We start from the raw sequence: 20,826 nt of genomic DNA on the forward strand, positions 1-20,826 counted from the left end.
TATATTTTATTTCTTTATTATTTTCATTAATTATTCTTCTATTTTTAGTGAAAACAAAAGTTTACGATTCAATATTTAGCCTATAATCAATTTTAAAAGATGTATATTATAAAAATAAACTCTACAATTTCTTAAACTGTGTTATATTTAGATGTCATATAGATTTGGATGAAACCATTTTAATTTGATAAAGGTCAATCTGATTAAAGAATTAACTTTTGAAAATAATAATACGGGAAACATATATAATATTATAGTATAATAGCATTCTTATGCATGTTATCTTAGTGACTTTTTTATTTTGTATTAGTGATTTTTTTACCATCCACCAATGAATTAACTCGTTTAATATATATATATTTTTTAAAAAACATAAAGACCAATGAGCAGGTTTGAAGGGTTCTTTTCCTCGAAAGATCGTAGGATTAATCAACACATTATATTCAAACGCAGCTGTAATTTGCAATTGCAGAAAGTGATAGCTATAAGTCATCAAAAACATAAACTTCATTTTCTTTTGACAAAAATAATCTCAACCTCAATACTAATCCTCAATTTTCCCATCAAGTAGCTTCCGTACAGCTAGCTGTACACTCATAGATTTTTATATTTTAAATGTTAATTAATTCAATGGTTACTTTCAAGTTTAGACCAATATTAAATATTTACTTTAACCTTCATCCAAACGTCACAAACAACGTGTTGGAATGTTACTTCACTAAGTCGGCGTTCAAGTAGTGGAGAAGCTCGTAACGAGAATTTAGCTTTTTACATATCTCATAAATTAGTTTGAGATTCGTCTCCGTGCAATGATCTATCTTGGTACCAAAAGAAATTCTTACAATAATTAATGAAGATTAAGCTTACTATACATAAGAAACAAAATCTGACATATCCATTTGTGAGTATTCGGGTGAAAAATACTTAATAAAGAAAACACCTGTCATGCACCAAAAACGTCATATTGATACACAAAAACGATACTATTTCATTTGACCAAAATTTAAATTTATTAAATAAACCATTATTGTCCCCCTCTATCACAATCCCCCCAAATCAAATCATGCTATATATAATCTCATTTCCTTGACATTATTTGTCATTCAGAATACTTTTATCTCATATTCCCAACACTTGTTCAAGCATATCTAAGTCAATAACAACATTACAACATAACATGGTGAAACAAGAACTCAAGATCCAAGTTACTACTTCCTCATCATCACTCTCTCATTCTTCATCTTCTTCTTCTTCTTCAACGTCGGCACTACGTCATCAATCTTGTAAGAACAAGATAAAGAAGTATAAAGGTGTGAGGATGCGAAGTTGGGGATCATGGGTTACTGAAATTAGGGCACCAAATCAAAAGACAAGAATCTGGTTAGGTTCTTACTCCACCGCAGAAGCAGCTGCTAGGGCTTACGACGCTGCTCTCTTGTGTCTTAAGGGACCTAAAGCTAATCTCAACTTCCCTAACATCACCACTACTTCTCCTTTTCTTATGAACATCGACGAAAAGACCCTTTTGTCCCCAAAATCAATCCAAAAGGTCGCCGCTCAAGCCGCTAACTCCTCTTCTGACCATTTTACCCCTCCGTCCGATGAAAATGATCATGATCATGATGACGGACTCGATCACCATCCATCTGCTTCTTCTTCAGCTGCATCTTCACCACCAGATGATGATCATCATAATGATGACGATGGTGATTTGGTATCGTTGATGGAATCTTTCGTGGATTACAACGAACACGTGTCTCTGATGGATCCATCGCTGTATGAATTTGGACATAATGAGATCTTCTTCACCAACGGAGATCCGTTTGATTATTCTCCACAGTTACATAGCTCAGAGGCAACGATGGATGACTTCTACGACGATGTTGATATTCCGCTATGGAGTTTCAGTTAATCCAACGGTCCATATTATTATACTACGAAACACTTTTAATTCACATTATTTCATTTAATTTATTCTTTCAATTCATATTATTCGTCCTTGTTGTTTCGTTATGTATTAAATATACACACACTAATTTAAGAAGATCACATGGACTAGAGGTTTTTTTGTCACGTCTTCACTTTTTTTCATGTGTTTTTTTCTTTTCTTTTCAATTTTATTACAAATCTTGTAATTCATTGATTATTTAAGGCCCAATATGGTAGACGCCTAGACGGAGATAGTGAAAAGAGCCCAATTAATATACTAAAGGCCTAATAATAACAACAACACACACGCATGATCTTGTACTAGCTTTACTTCTTACTACATACATACACTTGGGCTTGTACTTGAACCGTTACCACTAGACATCATCCCCCTAAGACTATAACCAAACGTAAAAGCAAGGTTAATCAACTAGCTACACTTCTAAGTTCTAACAAGTAACAACTCTAATTAACTACTCTAGTGAGCTAACACTTACTAACAAAACACAATTTCACTTTTGGGCCTATTTCGTCTGCAGCCCAAAATCTCTTTTGTTGACTTGTCTCTTCTTTGTCGTTGACATCACGACTCACGAAAGTTTCTTCAGCTACATCTTCTTCTTCCTTCTTCCGTTCTTCGCTAGCTTCTTCTTCTTCTCACTGACGCTTTCTCCATGTTAAATCAAGGACTCAAATCCCAGCAATTTATATGATCGTCGTAATGATGAGGATGGTGATTTGGTATAGTTAATTAAATAGATTATGTTAAAAAAAATTATAAATCATAATAAAATTATCTATTTAACAAGTTCCATTATGCATGAATTTAAATTATATATTAATATTATTTTAGTTAATACACTTATTTGAAAATAGAGATTAATTACTAAACATATCTTAGATTTTAAAATTTTATAATATATTATAATATTTGTAAAATTATATGTTATAATATATTATTCCTTATTCATATAGAGAGAGACTCTTTCTCTTTATTTATTTACACACATTGACATTTCTTTTTTGGTTGATCATATATGGCAAATTTTTGGTAAGATTAGAGTCAAGTTAATTATATCTTTGATCATGGTTTCATATGTTATTATTTCTAATGAGTTTATGATATGTATTATGCTTAACTGTATTCACAATATTGACACTTTTATTCTTTTCTTTTTTTTTAATCATTGACACTTTTATTCATGTTACTATTATAGACTATATAAACAAATATAATTAATTAATGAAATTAAATATATTTAAAATATAACTTGATATAATTTAAAATTTATCATTTAGATATATTCTAATTTAAGATTAAATTTAAGTATTCAAGTTAAATCATATTATAAATATTAAATTATACTTATTTGTTTTTAAAAAATATATTATTATAGTAATGAGAGATTTGGTGACACCAATGGAAGTAAAAAATCTGGAAAAAAAAATCTAACAATAAATACACCAAAAATTATAATATTAAATTGGTGAGTATATTAAGTCTCTCAAGCAATGCACATGCTCAAAAATACTATTGGGCAAGACAGCACATTTCAGTTTCCATGGCTTTTTTATCGCTGCCTTCTGATGTAGTAGAAGAATTCCTTTTCAAGACTCCTATTGAATCGTTGGTACTATGCAAACCAACCTGCAAACAATTGTACGCTCTCTGCAACGACAAGAGATTCATTTACAATCACTTGGATCTCTCCGAGGAACGATTGATGCGAATTTATCTTGATAAGATTAAAATCATTAATCCGGTAACCCTAGATATCTTATGTCTACCAGTACCAGCCGAGTTTGATTCTGTCACTTTTAATGTTATTCATTGCGATGGATTATTGCTATGTCGATGGACCACAAGAGGACTAGATCGGTACAACAAACTTGCAGTTTGGAATCCGATTTCGGGCCAACTCAAATTTGTTGAATCCTTTTTTCACGGTGTAACTGATCTATACGGTTTCGGATACGCTAATAATGGACCCCGTGACAGTTACAAGATTTTGAGGGTTAGTTATTGGCGTAAGGAATGCGAGATATATGACTTAAAATCTAAACTCTGGAGAGCTTTTTCCGCTACTTTGGATTGGGTTGTAAATACGCCACAACAAAATGTGTTTATGAATGGAAATATGTATTGGATTGCTGATACGTTGGGTGATAATATTCGAGAAACCTTCATACAGAGTTTTGATTTTTCCAAGGAGACATTCAAACCCATATGTTCGTTCCCCTATGAGAATAAGATTATTGACACACTTATAATGAATGGTATACATAGGATTGCTGATTCAGTTATCCTTTCAAGTTTCAGAGTAGATAGGCTTTCTTTGTTTCGTCAACAACGCCTTGAAGATAAAAAATATGAGATGGAGGTTTGGGTCACAAACAAGGTGACTGATGAGGTTGTCTCATGGACTAAGTATTTTAATGTGACTCACCACCCTGATCTCCCCATCTTAAATCCCTATCTCTTCACATACATGCGTGTTCCTACATTCTTCATCCACGAGACCAATTCTATCATGTTATGGTGCGATAAAGCTGCTGGAAAGGGTTTTGCTTGTACGAGCTTTTACGAAATTGGTGATCAGGGTGAGGTCAAACATCAACTTGAGACAAGAAAACGTTTTAGAGCTAACGGTGAACGTAACTCTTGTGTTTCCAGCTGTGTTTACGTTCCAAGTCTGGTTCCCATTCCAGAGTAAGCTAATGAGGATACATAGACCCAAAAAAAAAAAAAATCTAATCACAAATCATGTGTATTTGTAGCATTATGTATCATAGTTTATTGATCACTGGATTGATCAGGTTTTGCTTTTAATGTTGAATCAAATTAATTCTTTTTTTTGTTAGCACTAAGATTTGATCTGTAAGTTAAACCCAATTATGTATGCATGAAGATGAGCCCTCATACGTACACACACATATGAACAAGCTCTATTCTGAGATTTAGATTCTACACCTAACTAGAAAGAATCATCAACTACTTTGTAATGTAATGAGCCTCTCTATACAGAAATCTAATTAATAGTAGAAACATTGATATAAATAGAAGTGCACCATATCATAGTTGTATTATACAAAATATGTAACACACGAATATAGAAAGACCAAAACAAAGCTTAGAACGAACATGCATGAGCCAATAAAATACTTACTCCATGAGACAACCTCATCAGTCACCTTGTTTGTGACTCACACCTGGTTATCTCTTGTTTTGGCTCCAGCGTATTGATATAACAAAGAAAGCCTATCTTCTTGGAAACCTGAAAAGGCGGATAAATCAAGAGGAACACACCAGGCATAATCAACCCTATCCTCAACAGGCCACGAACATATGGGCTTGAATGTCTCCTTGGAGAAATCGGAACTTTGGAGCAGTGAATAACAGAAACGGTAGTATGCAAAATACCAAAACCAAACTCTTGGGAAACTGGTAGACATAAGAGATCTAAGGTCACCGGATTCATGATTTCAACCTTATCATGATAAATTCGTATGGATCGTTTCTATAAGAGATCCAAGTGATTGTCGATGAATCTCTTGTCGTTGAAGAGAGCGTACCATTGTATGCATGTCGCTTTGAATCGTATCAGAGAGTCGATCGGGGTCCTGTAAAGTATGTCTTCTACTATACATCAAACTTATTCAAAAGGCAGCGACGATTTGGTTACATTAGGGATTTAATGTAATCGGGCTATATACATTAAGTCGGTTTCTCATATTGGGCCTTAAATATATATCCACCAATTACAAACATTTGAAGAAAAACTTTTATGGGCCGGACATATTTGTTTCTGGGAAAAAAGAGGCGTTGTAAGAAAATTAATAGTCTGTTAACAACAAATAAGATACTTAACAGATTCACTTTAAACAAACAATAATGTTTAAAGTGAATTTCTAAGGTTAAGCTCACGTGCTTTGTTGATTTAACAGACTCTCTTACAGAAGCAATATGTTACTTAGGTGTCTTTTTTGCTTTTGACTTATATTCTGTGTTTCATTGTTTATATATATACTGTATTATAAAACTATGTAATACTTGAAGATAGGAGCGGGCCGATTGAAAAATGAAATGGTCCATAAAAAGGTAGTAATTGCCAAACTCGAGGTGACAAAAAATAGAAAAGTCGGTTTGCTTTTATTTTTGAACTTTAGTGTTAATAATGCAACTTGTAATTATGTTGTCTACTTTTCATGTTTTGTAGCAACCAACTTGAAATATCAATGATCCAAAGTAAAGGAGAAAGAGAGAATATGAGTTTCGAGAGGTTACCATTTGGCAGCTCCTGTTTGATTCATAATTTTGGGGAGGTTTAATTTTTGTATCAAAGTAGTGAAGTAACAATATAAATGCAAAGATAGCATTAATCACTGAATACGGAGTGTCGCGTGGAAAGCTGTTTGACCAATATGCTTTGGGTCAAACAATGAACCCCATTGGACAAGCACTTTCATCAATTCCTTCATTAATTTCATTTAAAAATCTCCATTAATGAGGTTAATAAACAAACCCATTAAGGTTATTTGTATGATATGCCTTTACTCTTTGCATGTAATTGTTTTTGTTATAAACGAGGCAATAGACATGCATGTCATATGGAATGATGAAATCTTAAAATTAAAATAATGAAAATCGTAGTATGATACAACACATCATTTTTCATTATGCAGGAAAAAAACTCTAATTTAATGATATGAAAGTATAAATGTTTAATTATTTAGTTGTTGATTTGTAAAATTTGCGTAGTAATATCACATCGTCCTATTGTATACTACATAAACAAGTATTTTCTTCTCGTCCACAATTTTTTAAAAATTGTTATAGATATTGAAGTATTGATTATCAAATAATTTAAACAAGTGGTATTCGTGCAATTATCCAAATTATTGGCTGTGCATAGATGTCGTATATTGAATAGTATGGCAGCCTTAATCTGTTGTCGACCAATCAAATAAATAAATTACGTGTCGTGAGTTATAGTATATCAATAGTTTCAATAAATGCTTGTTACTCATAGCTTAGCTACAGAGCAATATTTATTGTGATTGAAATTTCATTTATAGGACACAGTACATTTTCTGTTTATAGAACTTGAAATTTGGACCGACCTTTATTTTTCTTAGAGGAATATTGCATGTTGAGTGGTTAGAGACTAGAGTAGAGAGACTGCAAAGTTTGAACCTCCAAAGATTTGAGTCAAACTGTTGATGTAAGCAAAATTACCACAGGATCTTCATGACATCAAATAATTTCCTTAAGAGTACACAATTATTTGTTTCACCACACACGCAAAATTTCGAACTATTTCAAGACATACTTTAATATGAATCAGTCCAGACAAATAAATGAATCAAGATAATTGATATATATGTAAACGTAAGAAAATTGGATTATAAATCGTTTTAACTTTATTTTTGTGATATCCATAGTAAGATTGGATATATCTTGAAAGTGTGAATGAGTCTACATGCTTAGCTATCACCTTTAAATATTTGGATTATGCATTTAACTGAAAAATCAACGGAGTACACAAGATGACGTATTGAGAGTATATCAGCTCGTATGCTCAAGAATGTCCATTTTCTTTCTTTCAAAACTACTTGTTGCTTTTTTCAATCATAATCCAACTCCATTTTATATTTTGTTTATGTTTTCAAAGTAGATCTTAGTTATACCTCTGGATATTCTTACAATTTAAACTGTTTACAATGGTGAAAAGCCAACAACGGAAATTAGTAATTGGTAGGATTCAAACCTAGACCCACAATAGAATTATTTTGTGAGACCAACATCAGACAAACTGCTCTAGTCTAAACCTTTAGTTTAAGCAATGATAAGATACGGTTTCTACATGCTTGTAGTTATTAAAACTAGTGATTCTTATAGTTCCAAACAAATTAGAGATGGTAGAAATATTTAATGCGTTCACCTAATAGGCTAATACATGCATAAACGAAATATGAGTTTCGTGTGGATTTTTTGGCAACTAATTTGGTTAGACTACTTACAGAGTTACAGTTTCAGGCCAAATAACCCATATCGATCCATTGATTTTTTTAGTTTTTACTTGATATGGCTACTATAGCCTGCGTTGACAAGTCTGAGTACGAAGAATCTTCTTCATTGATTCGTCTTCTCTCTTTTCCTTGACAGAAATAATATAATAATACTACTCTAATCGATTTTTTTTTTCTTTTTAAAAAGAGATCAAATCAAGTACAAAACGAATCACATATTCCGATTTAAGGATAATGTATCAAACTAAACCAAAAAAAAATCCATCTACCTGTCAGTGATTGAGATCAATATCAAAACATCAATCCAATCATCCACTTTTTTTTTTCTTTTACAAAATTGAAAAGACAAACATTACTTCTTCTATGCACATTTACATTAGTTAGATAATGTAAAAAAAGAAAAAAAAAAACTCCATAGTAAAGCTTCTCATAATTTAAGCTCACTATGAATACATAAAAAAAAAAACAAGATATAAACATTTCTCTATGTCATCTTTAATTGTCACAAATTTTACCATCCATTTGATTTTGAACTGCTTTCACAGCTGCAACTCTAGCAGCCGTCGCAGCTTTATTAGCTGCAGCCACAGCTCGTATCACCTGCTCATCGATCCGTCTCTGATTCACTCCATTCTTTGCTCTTTCTCGTGCACTCTGCAAGTAATTAAACCATTAAGTAATCATAAATCCAAACAATGTTTAATTTCTCTAATTGAAAGTTTCATTATGTATGTAAAATACCTGAACCGCCCTACGAACCGGGTCAGAGTCTAAAGGAAGATGGTTAACGAGATTACCATCATCCCATTCACCGGATTTGATATCACCGGTTCTAAATCTATACGTGCCATAGCCTTGTTTACGACCTTCATGCCAAGCTCCTTCGTAATAGTGACCATTAGCGAAATGGTAAACACCAAATCCATGAATCTTGTCTCCAAAATACTCTCCTGCATACTTATCTCCATTCCTACAACAACAAAAATTTCATAATAACAGAACTCAGAAATAAAACAGAGAAATAACAGCTTTTGTTTGTTATTACCTGAAATGGTAAGAACCAAGTCCATGTTTGACACCAAATTTGAATTCTCCGACAAAAGAGCTTCCATCAGCACAAGTTTGAACTCCAAAGCCATGGCTTTGACCGTTAAACCATTCACCAGAGTAAGAATCTCCGGTGTAAAACCAGTAAACTCCAAAACCATGTCTAAGTCCTTGCTTATACTGTCCTTTATATTTACTTCCTTTAGACCAACACTCGATTCCATAACCATCGTACCTTCCATTGATCCAATCTCCTTCATATCTTCCATTAACGTAATAATAATAAACTCCACTTCCGTTACACTTCCCTCTGTTGAATTCACCTTCGTAGAAATCTCCATTGCTAAAGAATTGAACTCCTTCTTTAACGACAAGTCTTGTTTCTTCTTCTTTGATCGGTTCCGGTTTTGAATCTCCGATGTACCATTGAACCGGTTTCGGTTTGTGTTTGATTCGAGACCTTACACGAATCTGCTTGATTGCGATTACGGTTTGGTTAATAACCGCCATGTTTCTCGACGCGAAGAACAGAGCAAGAGCGACGAAAATCAAACCTAGTAAGAGATTCTCCGACGTGAAAATCTCATCAACGAAGAACAGTAAGAAAGATGAGAGACTCAGGAAAGAGAGACAAGCGAGTGTGAATGCGAGACCCGGTTTAATTCGGTTCATTGACCCGAATGATTTAACCGGTTTTCTCCTCCTCTGTTTTTCCTCTTTCTCACCGGCTTCGAGATCTTGTTCACGGCGGTGGTGAGAGGTTTCGTTGAAGTCATCACATTCAGTGATTGAAGAAAGGCTTTGGATCGACGATCGAATCGTCGGAGATGATCTGAGTAACGACGATTGAGTCCTCGTCAGTTTCTTTTGGCTCATCTCCGCGGAAATTATTTTTTGCAAAAAACAGAACAAAGAAACAAAAAAAAGCTTTGATTTTGAAGGCTTAAGAGTAGAATCACCACTTTCGTTCTCGATTTTTCCGGCCAAATCTTAAACGGTAATATGTTAACCACCACTGCACCACCGTGCCAAGCATCGCAAAACGGAGAAGAAGACGAGCGATCTCTCAACTCCAGCAATATCTTGTTCTTATACGTCGTTTTTGTTTTCCGATACCGGAGAGTTTTCACGGCGAAGCTAAAAAGAAGGAGAAGAAGAAGAAGAAGCTCACTTTGCTTAGGAGAGATCGAGAAAGAGAGAGAGAAGCTTTGCGTCGGGTTTGGGATTATTTTAAGAGACAAGAAAAAAGGAGTTAGATTTAATATTGACCGTTAGATGAAAATCTGACGGTTGATTAACGAAAGCGTATAACAATAGCCGTTGGATCTGAGTTAAGGAAGAAGAAGTCACGGTCTTGACGGGGAATATTAGGAGCCGGACGCTTTTTAGCTTTACTGTTGCAGGCCGGCACGTGCCGCTACACACACATCTATTGGTCACAATTTTTTAATATTAAACAAATAAACATAACTTTTTCGTTTTACAAAATTTAAAATTTTGCTGAAAAAATCTCTGCTTTTTGGGGGAATTTTCTATATTAATATAACAGTTGAACTGGACTTTCAATAGAGTATTTTAAAATTTTAATCCATATTCATAGTAAGTATACTTTATATTTATTAATAGAAAAAGTGTGACTATAGACTAAAATAAAATCAACGATTCATATTGGGAAGAAGATAGTTGGTGAAAACTGTAAAGATAGGTAATCTACTAATCGACGGTAGAGATTAATTACTTGATTCGGAAACAAAAATATCAATAAAGATAAGAAACACAAAAAATGGGTTTTGATCCAATTTGTGAATAAAAACATATTTACCAAACATCCTCGCATGGTGCACTCCGCATTACTAGGCCTCATATATATACTTTAAAAAAATGCTCACATGGGACAATATTTTATCAAATTTCCAATATAATGTATAATAAATGTATATTTATTCATATATAATTATATACTGGAAAACGTTAAATCGGAGCCGGAGGCTAATGACATTGTATAATGTTATTTTCAAAAGATAGAAAACGACAATCTTAAGCTAATGACATTAGATTAAAAATGGTTCTTCTAGTATTTGATTGATTAAGCTAACATCGCTTTCACTGAGATCTAAGTTCTTCTGATGCATTCAATTACTTTATTTAACTTTCGGCTTTAGAAAAGATAATCCGACCACTAAAATATAATAATTTCATCAATTTCAGTCTTTCAGAGAATATTCAACCTTAATCTATTAATTTACTCATTAAGGACTTTTCAAGATTCAACAAAAGACTCTAAAGACTATTATTGCATTTGATAACGTAAACTTTACTTTATTGATTTGCTTTGCTAAATCAAAGTCTCTCCCGAAATGGAACCGAAGAAGAAGTTACACAACTAGATAAAAATAAGGTATCTTTCTAATTCAAACTTCAGACTTTTCTCTTAAGCTTCTGCTTCATCCTCTCAATTGCACCACGCAACGTCTCTTCGTCTTTACAGAACGCAAACCTAACCAAATTCTTCCCTTCTTCTGGATTCAGATAAAAGACGCTCGTTGGGATCGCAACGACCCCAACTTCTTCAATAAGATACTCACAGAAAGCAACATCGTTCTCCATTCCAAATGGAGTGTGATCAGCAACCACAAAGTAAGTCCCGCTCGATGGGAACACTGTAAATCCGACTTCCTTCAAACCCTTAACCAGAGTCTCCTTTTTCACATTGTAATCTCTTTTCAGCTCTTTGAAGTAAGACTCTGGTGCCTTGAGAGCTGCAACGGCTGCCCATTGTGCTGGTGTTGATGTGGCGAATGTGAGGTAAGAGTGTGCTTGTCGAACTCCCCAAGTCAGATGAGGCGGCGCAATCGCCCAGCCGATCTTCCATCCGGTTAAAGAGAAAGTCTTTCCCAGGGAATTCATGGTCACAGTTCTTTCATACATACCGGGAAGAGAAGCTATAGAAATGTGATCCATTTCAAACGCAAGCTTATCGTATACTTCATCCGAGAACACAAGCACATCGTTTTCAATGCAGAGAGATGCAATGGTTTCAAGCTCCTCCCTAGTGAACATCTTCCCGGTCGGGTTGTGCGGAGTGTTCATAAGGATGGCTCGAGTCTTGTTAGTTACCGCAGCTTTAAGCTCTTCCAAAGGGATGGAGAAGTCCGGTGGACGTAAAGTGATTCCTTTTACTTTAGCACCAGCCATAGAGAGTGTTGCTTCATAGGAATCATAAAACGGTGCAAAGAGAATGACTTCATCACCAGGGTTTATTAAACCCAACATAGCTGCAGCTATGGCTTCTGTGCAACCAGATGTAACAGTAACTTCTTTCTCAGGATCAACAACAAGACCCGTATCTTCACGAAACCGCGCAGCTATAGCAGAGTTGAGCTGAGGAATGCCGTATCCACGAGCATACTGGTTTTTACCATCTTTAATAGCTTGGATCGCAGCTTCTTTAACAAAATCAGGACCGTCGAAATTGGGAAAGCCTTGGCCTAAATTGATCGCTCCATGTTTAACTGCCAATATGCTCATTTGAGTGAAAATAGTAGTCTTGAACTTCTCTAATCTCTTCGCCACCTAAGTAATCAAGTTTGGAAATATTTAGAAGAACAGAGAGAAAAAACTTTACTGCTAATATCTCAAATACCAAATCCAAAATTTTCAAAGTACAAATCTTTTATGCATTGAGATCAGTACGTATGCCAATGATGACCCTAAAGTCACAAACGAGAAGAATCATTTATCGGGTTTAAACTCTGCGATGCTTAAGCAAAACCCATTAATTGGGTCATCGAGCTAACGAAGATGAAACTGGGATTGATTCGATAGTGTAAACTGTTAAAAGGTACAGTGGGACCAAACAGCAAGAACTTAAGTGGAATCCAAATCGGACAAAGTTGGAAATCATTACGAACAGAGGTAAAAAACAAAACATCAAATAGACAGAACAGCAGCTTCCAATGTTGGAAAAGCAGTGCCCAAACAAATAGGAGGACCCTTCAAGATTAGATCTTTCAAGAACAGTAACACGAGAATCGAAACAATGCCTTTGTTCATCATCATTTGACTATTTACCATCAAAGTAAAGATCACTAAGAAACAGAGAAGTTTACCTGGACGGGTTTTTGAGTAGACTCGTTCTGAGTCGAAACTGTGGTCATGGTGGCTCCGATAGGACGATGGATTTTGGCGGAGCTTTGTCGGAAATTAGAAGAGAATGGGAGAAGAGAGGCTTTGAAGCTAAACTGTTTGATCATCACACCATTTATGTCCAGGTACATTGACTCTGCATTACCACAAGAAAAATTCGGTAAGCTTTTTAGGGTTTTTGATTCGTTCGAAATTTAGGAATTTTTGCCTTTTGTCGCAACAAGTTGCAACTTTTGACGTCAAGTGGGCTTTTACAACACAACTCATGATGCTTCATGGGCCATACCATGCCGCCCTGAAGTTGACGATGCCAAGTTTTAGTTTTGTTGTTAAACCTTTTCTTTATCAATTTTCTAATAATATAACAAAACATACGGCAAAAAGTAAAATAAAAAAATACGAATTTCTAATTTATCAGCCAAGAAAATCTCATTTTTGTTTGATTAGTCTAAGTGTACCTAATTTTAGTTAAATTTAACATCAAGGATAAATTGTGGATTTATTTTTCTTTCCAAAATGTTTACTGGTAGAGGATAAGCATATGTTAGCCGAGGGTATTATAGGCTAGTGGCAAAGCCCACCAAAGTTGGCTTCTGACTACACTTACTCTGTGTGGGTTAATGTAAGCCTTTTGTGTGGCCAAGTTTGAAAAGTATAGCTTTTTTTTTTTAATCATCGAAAAGTATAGCTTTTAAGTGAGTAGCTCGTGAAATTGGTAAGTGTTGGAAATTCGAATTTTGATAAATTATTAAAATTATGTACTACAGTACCACTTGTTACAGCTGAATTGATGTATTTTATAACCAAATGTGTAAATGATGAGTTTGGACATTTTATATAATTGGGCTTCTTTATGCTATATATATTAATAGCCTATCAGGCCCAATCCAACTGCCTGATCGTTTCAAATTCTCGAGTTGGATCAGATTCCGGTTTACAGATTTTGACGCGACCTCATCGATTCGACCATCAAAGCAAAGCTCTCCTTCTTCAAGCTCCAGTTACTCTCCTTCTTTAGAAGACTGATTTTCAATGTCTCAAGTTCGAGTGTAGACTTTGAAGATCTTGTTTTTAAAAAGATTATTAAAAATGTAACACATTTAGCACGGTAAAGAGAGAAAACTCCCTAATCGATATATATACAGATTCTGGCCGAACCCAAATCTAAAACATCTTGGGCGAGCAAAATCATGAAAACAAAGGAAATAGAAACACATTTAGCACAACTTCGAATCAAACCAATGGGGTTTCTAGACCGAACCAAAAACAACGGCAAGTCCCCACATTATCTATATCATCCCAACTACGGAGCTGTTCTAGTCCGACATGATTTTCTTTTTTCAGCAACTGTAATCCAAAAAATATACAACAGTTGCTATAATCTACCTCTTCAGAGATCCCTCTTTTGCTCCAATATCTAATAGTATGAACTCATGTAGAGCCTTGCTCCTATATCGAGCGGACCATCATCTCCACCAACAGCATGAAGAACCACAGGAATGGTCGAGAAAAGTTGGATGGTCAAAGGAAAAACCGCAGGGGCAACCTCATCTATTGACACGGCCTCTGGTGACTCAGTGTCATGGACAGACAATGCACTGCATTTTGCAACGCACACTTCACAAGGACTCACCAAATAGACAGCTTCCTTCATGGGCTTGAAAAAGCCTCTTCCACCTCTCTTGGAATAGAGTTTATCGACGATTAACGTTGATGTTGCCTCTAGCCAGTCTGCACACAAGCCTTCGATTTGGTCGTAGTATATTCTCCGTTCAATCTGTGACAGCATCAATAACAACAAGTGTTTAGCAGACTGTAAACAGGAATTTAGATAAATTTAATTGTGGTAAATGAATCAGTAGAGACTTACGCCAAGCTTGCTAATGTAAACAGTCATAAATCTTGATCCCAAGTTCATTACTCTAGCTTCACACGGAAAAATCTGCAGAGAAAGAAATAAATGAGTTTCCTTAACCAACATAAACACAAGAAGCATCAGAATGATGCAAGTTATCAATTCACTTACCTCCTTTTGCTTCAGCACAAACCAAGTGTAAAGCTTATCACATGCATCTCTGACTTTTCGAGCAGCCAGCTTCCTCTCATTGCAATAAGCAGCGACATCAGAGAGTATTTCAGTGGAGGGAACACCATGTTTCAAAGCAGCAACCGATAATGCTTCCTTGCCCTCGATAGATTCAGCAGCGTCTTTATTGAAATGGATGCCGGTGAAACAGCTTCTCCCTTCATCAATTGCTGTTTGCTTCTGCTTTGAGTATAACTCCTCAGCCTCAAGAGCAGCAGCTAACGCACGGTGAACGACTATGTCTGGGTACCGTCGAAGAGGAGATGTGAAGTGAGTATAGAGAGGAACAGCTAGTGCATAGTGTCCCCACTCAGCAACACTGTCCTTCAAATTCCCAGTGCAGAAGTAAGATGCTAGTTGCATAGGTTTTATAGCATAATTGTTGAGAATATCCACAAAAACTGAGTCATCCTTGAGGTTTCCAGTGATTTTCTCCAATGAATCCTGAAGTTGGCCAGAAGAAGAAATGTCCAAATCCATACCATGCTTAGAACAAAACCCTTCAAATTCTTTGAGCTTGCGAGTATTTGGTTCTGGATGCCTCCGGAGCAATGAGCTAGCACGGTAAGCTTGAGAAATAACCTCAGCTGCTGTCATATTTGCTAAGAGCATAAACTCCTCAACAAGAAAATTCGAACCCTTTCTAGAACACGTCACAAAATCATATGGAACTCCATGTTCATCAAATAGAAAAACAGGCTTCGAATTCTCCAGCTGCAAAGCCCCATTTCTAAATCTTTTTTGCCTTAAAGTGGTGGAAATCTCACTAAGCTGTTTGACAGATCGAGTTACATCACACCATTTGAAAGATCCATGCAACGCAGGCCAGCCATTTTCTGCAACATCACTTTTGCCATCTATAATGTCTTGAGCATGGTCATATGAAAGCTTGCAGCACGACCGTATGATAGTACGGCCAATCCAGCGATCTATCACATCCCCTTCTCTATTTAAATCCCACAAGATAGAAAAAGCAAGTCTATCAGCTCCTGGACTAAGTGAACCTACGTTCTCTGACAGTAATGGAGGCAACATTGATATTTTTCTCTGCATCAAGTAAACACTGGTTGACCTAAACCGAGCTTCTGTGTCGAGAGCAGTCTCTGGTAAAACAAAGTAGGAGACATCAGCAATGTGAACACCGACTCTAAAAAAACCGCCGGGTAAACTTTGCACTGATAGAGCATCATCGAGATCTGTAGCTGTCGAAGGGTCGATGGTTAATACACACAGGTCTCTCAGATCTTTTCTACGTTGAACCTCTTCTTCTGGTACTTCCCAAGGCACACGTGGAAGACTAGTAAGCGATCCTGGAGAAAAGTCAGAATCGCAAACCGAGTTCTGATATAATATCGCATTGATCTGAGGCTCCAATTCACTGCCTCGGCCAAATAGATGTGTAATTTGGGCTACAGGAAATGGACTCCCTTCGCCCCAGTCTACAATTTGGGCAGCTACCAGCTCTGCCTCGAGATTTGGATCCAAATTCTCAAGTCTTGCTCTAATGCTTCCAGGTAAGACATGGAAGGGGACAATCAATTTAGGAAACCTAGGGTCTGCAGGCATCAGCTGGACATATTCATCATCCGAAAGAGACAGAGGAGACTTGCACCTTTTTGGATCACTTTCCTTGTAATGAATCCATCCCTTGACATCAAGCAAGCCAACGATAGAATCCCTTACAAGTGACTTTTCAACAACAGCAACTACTTGTCCAGTTGGTCGTTTGTGGGGGAAGGAACTAAGGATGCCGCATAGCTTATCAACCGCACTGCAATTTCCTTTCTGCTCACAAAAAGAACCCAAACATGAATCCAGTGATGGTGGAGAACTGGGAGTAACACCGTTCTTAGCTCCTTTTCCTATAACTGATGATTTGTTTTTCGAGAACCCATCTTCAAAACCTTCTACCACATCAATACCATTTTTTTGACGAGCTTTTTTGTCATCTTTCTCTGGGGGACTGTTCGTTCCTTCAGGCTTAGCAGCGCTTTCAGTAACAAATCCTTTCATCTTGGGCCACAGTGAGAGCGGATCCAATTTAATAACAACAGTATCACCTTCCACCTACGTAAAGAAACACAAGTCTGAACTTAGAAAACCAAACAATGAATTAAGATAAAACACAAGCCAGGAAGCTTATTGTACAAAGATAAACCAAACTTACTGCTCTACTTTGGCAAACATTTCCATTGATTAGAATGTCTGTAGGGACTCCATCGATCTTACAGTAAGCCTTCAAAGGAAAAATAAAACGGATTAAAAGTGAACAGAAGAAACCTCATTGGAAAAACAGATGTTGCCACTAACCTCATTGCGATTATGAGCATTCACCCGAAATAGCGCTTTAAAAGCTTCACCTTTCTGATACAATGCATAAAAGTAAAGACAGCTATGAGGTCCAAAACATATAACTTAAAAGGAAGAAAAAAAGAAAGATAAAGATAACATCTCAAACAAACCTCTAAAGCTTCGGTCACAGCATCAAGAGACCAGTGTGAAGAGAAAATCTTTCGTTGTGAGGAACCTTCAATTTGCTGAAACAATTCACCATTCATTCCAGGAGACTGCTCACAAGCCCTAGGATCAGGGCAAGACTTCGATAACAATTGCTTACTAACTTCAGGTGAAGAAAGTAACGGACTTGCAGATCTCCTGGGATAACCACTTTCTGCTCGCATAGGCGGCATAGAATTGAAAGCAACATTAGACGCTCTCATAGCTTCAAGTTCGTCGGTATTAGGTCTCTGCTGCTTCGATGAAGAAGTAGAATCTTTAGCTTTACTCCTACTACTATCTCTACCATCTAACGACTCCTCCACATGTGCATCTTCTATCGGTACTGTTCCAACACATTAAAGTTGCAAACTTGTAAGGTAAAAGGCAACACACATTTAACTAACCTAGTCGGCAAAAGTCATACTTTAAACCCTAACTATCAACTTCAAGGTTTAAAAAACGAAATCAATTCGCAAAAGAAGAAAAGAAAAGATTTTTGAACCTGAGCTTTGCTTAGATCGACGATTTTGTTTCTGAGGCCTGTTCCTCTTCTTCTTGTGACCGTTTTCGATTCTTTCAACTGATTGTTCCGACGACGCACTCTTCATGGCTTATAACACTATAAAACTCTTAACGAGAGCTCCAATGGTTTTTCTGAGTAAGAAAAAAACTATCTAAAGAACAAAAAAAAGAAGAAAGCTAGAATCTTCCGATCAGATAAAAAACAGAAACGGAAGAAACTCAAAATCGAAGAAGAAAAACAAAAAAGAAATCGCGAGTTTCGCGACGATACGAAGAAGAAAACAAGATCTTGGATCTTATTATCAGAGGAATAAGAAGAAGAAGATGAAAAAATTAATTAAAAAGCTAAAATTGGTTGGCGAAGAAAGAAAACGATGTTGATGATTATTGGTCGGCGCTATCCGCCGACTGATGTGTTTGCCTTTTCCTTTTTCCTTTTTCAATATTGAGTCGGTTGCTTCATCGTATTACACGTGTAACTGAAACCTTCATCGGACGGCCATTGAGCTACTCTTTCTTTTTTTAAGAGTTTATTTTCATTCACACCCTTTATATGTTTAGTCTTATCATATTTACCCCAACTATCCCCAAATTACTTTTAGACCCCTTCTCACTGGGGATACGACCAATAACATAAATATATATTGGCATAAACTAAACAAAATCATCAATAATACGATGATGACAAAACACACTCAACATTAGGATATACAAGTCAGTATTTTGTCACATATTAAAACTCACCAAATCCAATTAAAGAAAATAATAGATGTTGAGCTCATTGATAAGAAGAGGTTTAATTAAATTTTAGCACCATTAAAAAGAAAGAATTAGTTTTCTTCACACCATAGCTTGCAAAAAGCAGCTTTTATAAACCCAACATCATTTCCATCTACAGGAACGACATAGTTGGGCTTGAACGACATAGCAGGTCGGTTGCAATATTTGTGACATGCTTTCTCACACACGGTCAGATTATTAGCCTCGGGCATGCATTGTTCCGGAATACAAGTCTTGATGCAACTCTGTAGTTCTTCAGGACTAATTCCTAAGTTAACAAAGCCTTTGCTGTTGACACACCATGTCATGTTCATTACCATAGCCACCATTAGCATTGCTATTATGATCACTCGTCCATTTGCTGCCATTTTCTCGTCTTTAAATATTCCACCTAAATGAATGTTCGATTCTTGTAATTCGTATTGTTCAAATTTTCAAGAGATTATATGTACAATTGTGGTATCTATTTTTAAGTTTTTGTTTTAACTACTTTTTGTTGTGAAATGTATATTTTTGTGCATGTGACAAATAATGAGTACGATTCTCCTTTTTGTTTTATCATTCCAGGATAAAATTGTCAATAACTTGTAGTTGTGATTTGTAAACAGAAAATAGTTGCTGGTTTGCCTTCGATTTGTAATGTGTTGACGTGTTGTAATAATTAAGTTCCTAAATTAAGCTATGCAATTTTCTTTTCGAAGTTTGAGTTTGTCTTGAATCGGATTGTACTGTAATATTACGTGCAAGATTGTCGAATAACGTTGTATGTTCCACTGCCTTTTTTTTTTTGTTAACGTCCAAAAAACTGTGGATATTTGAATAATTAACGAGAAGATGACCAAAGGAAGCCATGGGTGTTGTTGTATTATGTTTTTAGGATTTGGGTTGTTACCTACTACAACAAACATATGTTTTTAGGATAGGCTGAACGAAGGCCCACTAACAATATTTGGAATTTCTAAACATATGCGATCATTGGTTTAAATATATTGGGCCAAGCCCAGATAAAAGAATTTAAAACAAGTTGAGAAATAATAAACATACTCTCTTTGCTTCTTCTCTGGCCGTCTCAGAAATTATTAATGTGATTTCACTAAATCAAGATTCTCTGATAATCTCTTGCTTACATTTTGAGGTCGCTCAGTGCCCTTAATGTGATTGCTTCTTCTCTGGCCGTCTCACTACCAGGTATTGTTTGCTTTTTTTTTTGGTGAATATAATCATGCATCAGTCATTTTTTTTTGGTGAAACATTAGTCATTTTTTTGTAAGACTAGACATATATTTTTTAGTTGGTAAGACATATATGTACATGTAACTTAAATTAAGCCAATAATTAATGAACACTTACATATCTTTAATTTTGTTAAAACAATGTTTCGAGCTAAAGTATTCAAATCAGTTATATTAATAATTTCATTGTTCGAAATTTTACTATATACTATACAAATTTTAATGATAATAATAATGTGAACGACATTAGGTCAGGATAGAGATTGGCAACTACAAGCAGACGCAGCATGTGGATGATGAACAATATCGACATCGTAATGTCATTTCGAGACAAATGTGTATCGAAAAAGACTTACAATGGACAAGGGACATATATTTTTGTATACATATATTCAAGCATAGGCTTACAAATCTTCATGCACATTCATGAGAAACCCTCCAACGCATAAAATTACAAACCTGTCATGCATGTACCCATCATTTGTTATTTTTCGATTTTTTAATAACCTACGTTTAAAATAAATTTCTAGTGTTCTAGTTCGAACAAATCAATTT

General features: G+C 35.5%; 7 protein-coding genes and 1 long non-coding RNA gene across 8 annotated transcripts; 3 read left to right on the top strand and 5 right to left on the bottom strand.

Moving 5' to 3' along the window:
• Positions 1–1,086: 1,086 nt before the first annotated feature.
• Positions 1,087–2,259, top strand: AT1G77640 (Integrase-type DNA-binding superfamily protein). Its single transcript, NM_106412.4, has one exon. It carries the CDS (start codon positions 1,178–1,180, stop codon positions 1,910–1,912), a length of 735 nt encoding a protein of 244 aa, NP_177887.1. The 5' UTR covers positions 1,087–1,177; the 3' UTR covers positions 1,913–2,259.
• A 1,232-nt stretch (positions 2,260–3,491) lies between these two features.
• Positions 3,492–4,643, top strand: AT1G77650 (F-box associated ubiquitination effector family protein; the record flags this gene model as incomplete). Its single annotated transcript, NM_106413.1, has 1 exon — positions 3,492–4,643. The coding sequence occupies one exon, from the start codon at positions 3,492–3,494 to the stop codon at positions 4,641–4,643; it is 1,152 nt and encodes a 383-aa protein (NP_177888.1).
• A 346-nt stretch (positions 4,644–4,989) lies between these two features.
• AT1G77655 (uncharacterized protein) lies at positions 4,990–5,554 on the bottom strand. The gene has a single exon (NM_106414.1). It carries the CDS (start codon positions 5,406–5,408, stop codon positions 5,118–5,120), a length of 291 nt encoding a protein of 96 aa, NP_565159.1. The 5' UTR covers positions 5,409–5,554; the 3' UTR covers positions 4,990–5,117.
• Positions 5,555–8,219: 2,665 nt separating this feature from the next.
• On the bottom strand, positions 8,220–10,314 carry AT1G77660 (Histone H3 K4-specific methyltransferase SET7/9 family protein). Its single transcript, NM_106415.3, has 3 exons — positions 9,005–10,314; positions 8,701–8,929; positions 8,220–8,613 (listed from the first exon to the last, which is right to left on the bottom strand). Exons 1-3 carry the CDS (start codon positions 9,880–9,882, stop codon positions 8,455–8,457), a joined length of 1,266 nt encoding a protein of 421 aa, NP_177889.1. The 5' UTR covers positions 9,883–10,314; the 3' UTR covers positions 8,220–8,454.
• A 910-nt stretch (positions 10,315–11,224) lies between these two features.
• AT1G77670 (Pyridoxal phosphate (PLP)-dependent transferases superfamily protein) lies at positions 11,225–13,461 on the bottom strand. Its single transcript, NM_106416.2, has 2 exons — positions 13,116–13,461; positions 11,225–12,579 (listed from the first exon to the last, which is right to left on the bottom strand). The coding sequence occupies exons 1-2, from the start codon at positions 13,281–13,283 to the stop codon at positions 11,425–11,427; spliced, it is 1,323 nt and encodes a 440-aa protein (NP_177890.1). The 5' UTR covers positions 13,284–13,461; the 3' UTR covers positions 11,225–11,424.
• A 640-nt stretch (positions 13,462–14,101) lies between these two features.
• Positions 14,102–18,672, bottom strand: AT1G77680 (Ribonuclease II/R family protein). Its single transcript, NM_106417.3, has 7 exons — positions 18,240–18,672; positions 17,701–18,080; positions 17,549–17,602; positions 17,406–17,474; positions 15,179–17,305; positions 15,023–15,094; positions 14,102–14,929 (listed from the first exon to the last, which is right to left on the bottom strand). The coding sequence occupies exons 1-7, from the start codon at positions 18,343–18,345 to the stop codon at positions 14,570–14,572; spliced, it is 3,168 nt and encodes a 1,055-aa protein (NP_177891.1). The 5' UTR covers positions 18,346–18,672; the 3' UTR covers positions 14,102–14,569.
• A 252-nt stretch (positions 18,673–18,924) lies between these two features.
• On the bottom strand, positions 18,925–19,453 carry AT1G77682 (Plant thionin family protein). Its single transcript, NM_001084368.2, has one exon. The coding sequence runs from the start codon at positions 19,405–19,407 to the stop codon at positions 19,090–19,092; it is 318 nt and encodes a 105-aa protein (NP_001077837.1). The 5' UTR covers positions 19,408–19,453; the 3' UTR covers positions 18,925–19,089.
• Positions 19,454–20,102: 649 nt separating this feature from the next.
• Positions 20,103–20,306, top strand: AT1G09743. The gene has a single exon (NR_139683.1). It is a non-coding gene; the product is annotated as an other RNA (long non-coding RNA).
• Positions 20,307–20,826: the final 520 nt, after the last annotated feature.

Source organism: Arabidopsis thaliana (assembly GCF_000001735.4).
Source record: "Arabidopsis thaliana chromosome 1 sequence".
Classification (NCBI taxonomy): domain Eukaryota; kingdom Viridiplantae; phylum Streptophyta; class Magnoliopsida; order Brassicales; family Brassicaceae; genus Arabidopsis; species Arabidopsis thaliana.

Bases quoted from the DNA above. Each gene is read 5' to 3' on its own strand.
- AT1G77640 (NM_106412.4), top strand. From the start codon at position 1,178: ATGGTGAAACAAGAACTCAAGATCCAAGTTACTACTTCCTCATCATCA.
- AT1G77655 (NM_106414.1), bottom strand. From the start codon at position 5,408: ATGAATCCGGTGACCTTAGATCTCTTATGTCTACCAGTTTCCCAAGAG.
- AT1G77660 (NM_106415.3), bottom strand. From the start codon at position 9,882: ATGAGCCAAAAGAAACTGACGAGGACTCAATCGTCGTTACTCAGATCA. The intron at 8,930-9,004 runs GTAATAACAAAC...TTGTTGTTGTAG, and splicing joins CTTGGTTCTTACCATTTCAG to GAATGGAGATAAGTATGCAG. The intron at 8,614-8,700 runs GTATTTTACATA...AATTACTTGCAG, and splicing joins CGGTTCGTAGGGCGGTTCAG to AGTGCACGAGAAAGAGCAAA.
- AT1G77670 (NM_106416.2), bottom strand. From the start codon at position 13,283: ATGTACCTGGACATAAATGGTGTGATGATCAAACAGTTTAGCTTCAAA. The intron at 12,580-13,115 runs GTAAACTTCTCT...TTGATTACTTAG, and splicing joins CTACTCAAAAACCCGTCCAG to GTGGCGAAGAGATTAGAGAA.
- AT1G77680 (NM_106417.3), bottom strand. From the start codon at position 18,345: ATGAAGAGTGCGTCGTCGGAACAATCAGTTGAAAGAATCGAAAACGGT. The intron at 17,475-17,548 runs GTTAGTGGCAAC...TTTCCTTTGAAG, and splicing joins ATGCTCATAATCGCAATGAG to GCTTACTGTAAGATCGATGG. The intron at 17,306-17,405 runs GTAAGTTTGGTT...TTCTTTACGTAG, and splicing joins ATGTTTGCCAAAGTAGAGCA to GTGGAAGGTGATACTGTTGT.
- AT1G77682 (NM_001084368.2), bottom strand. From the start codon at position 19,407: ATGGCAGCAAATGGACGAGTGATCATAATAGCAATGCTAATGGTGGCT.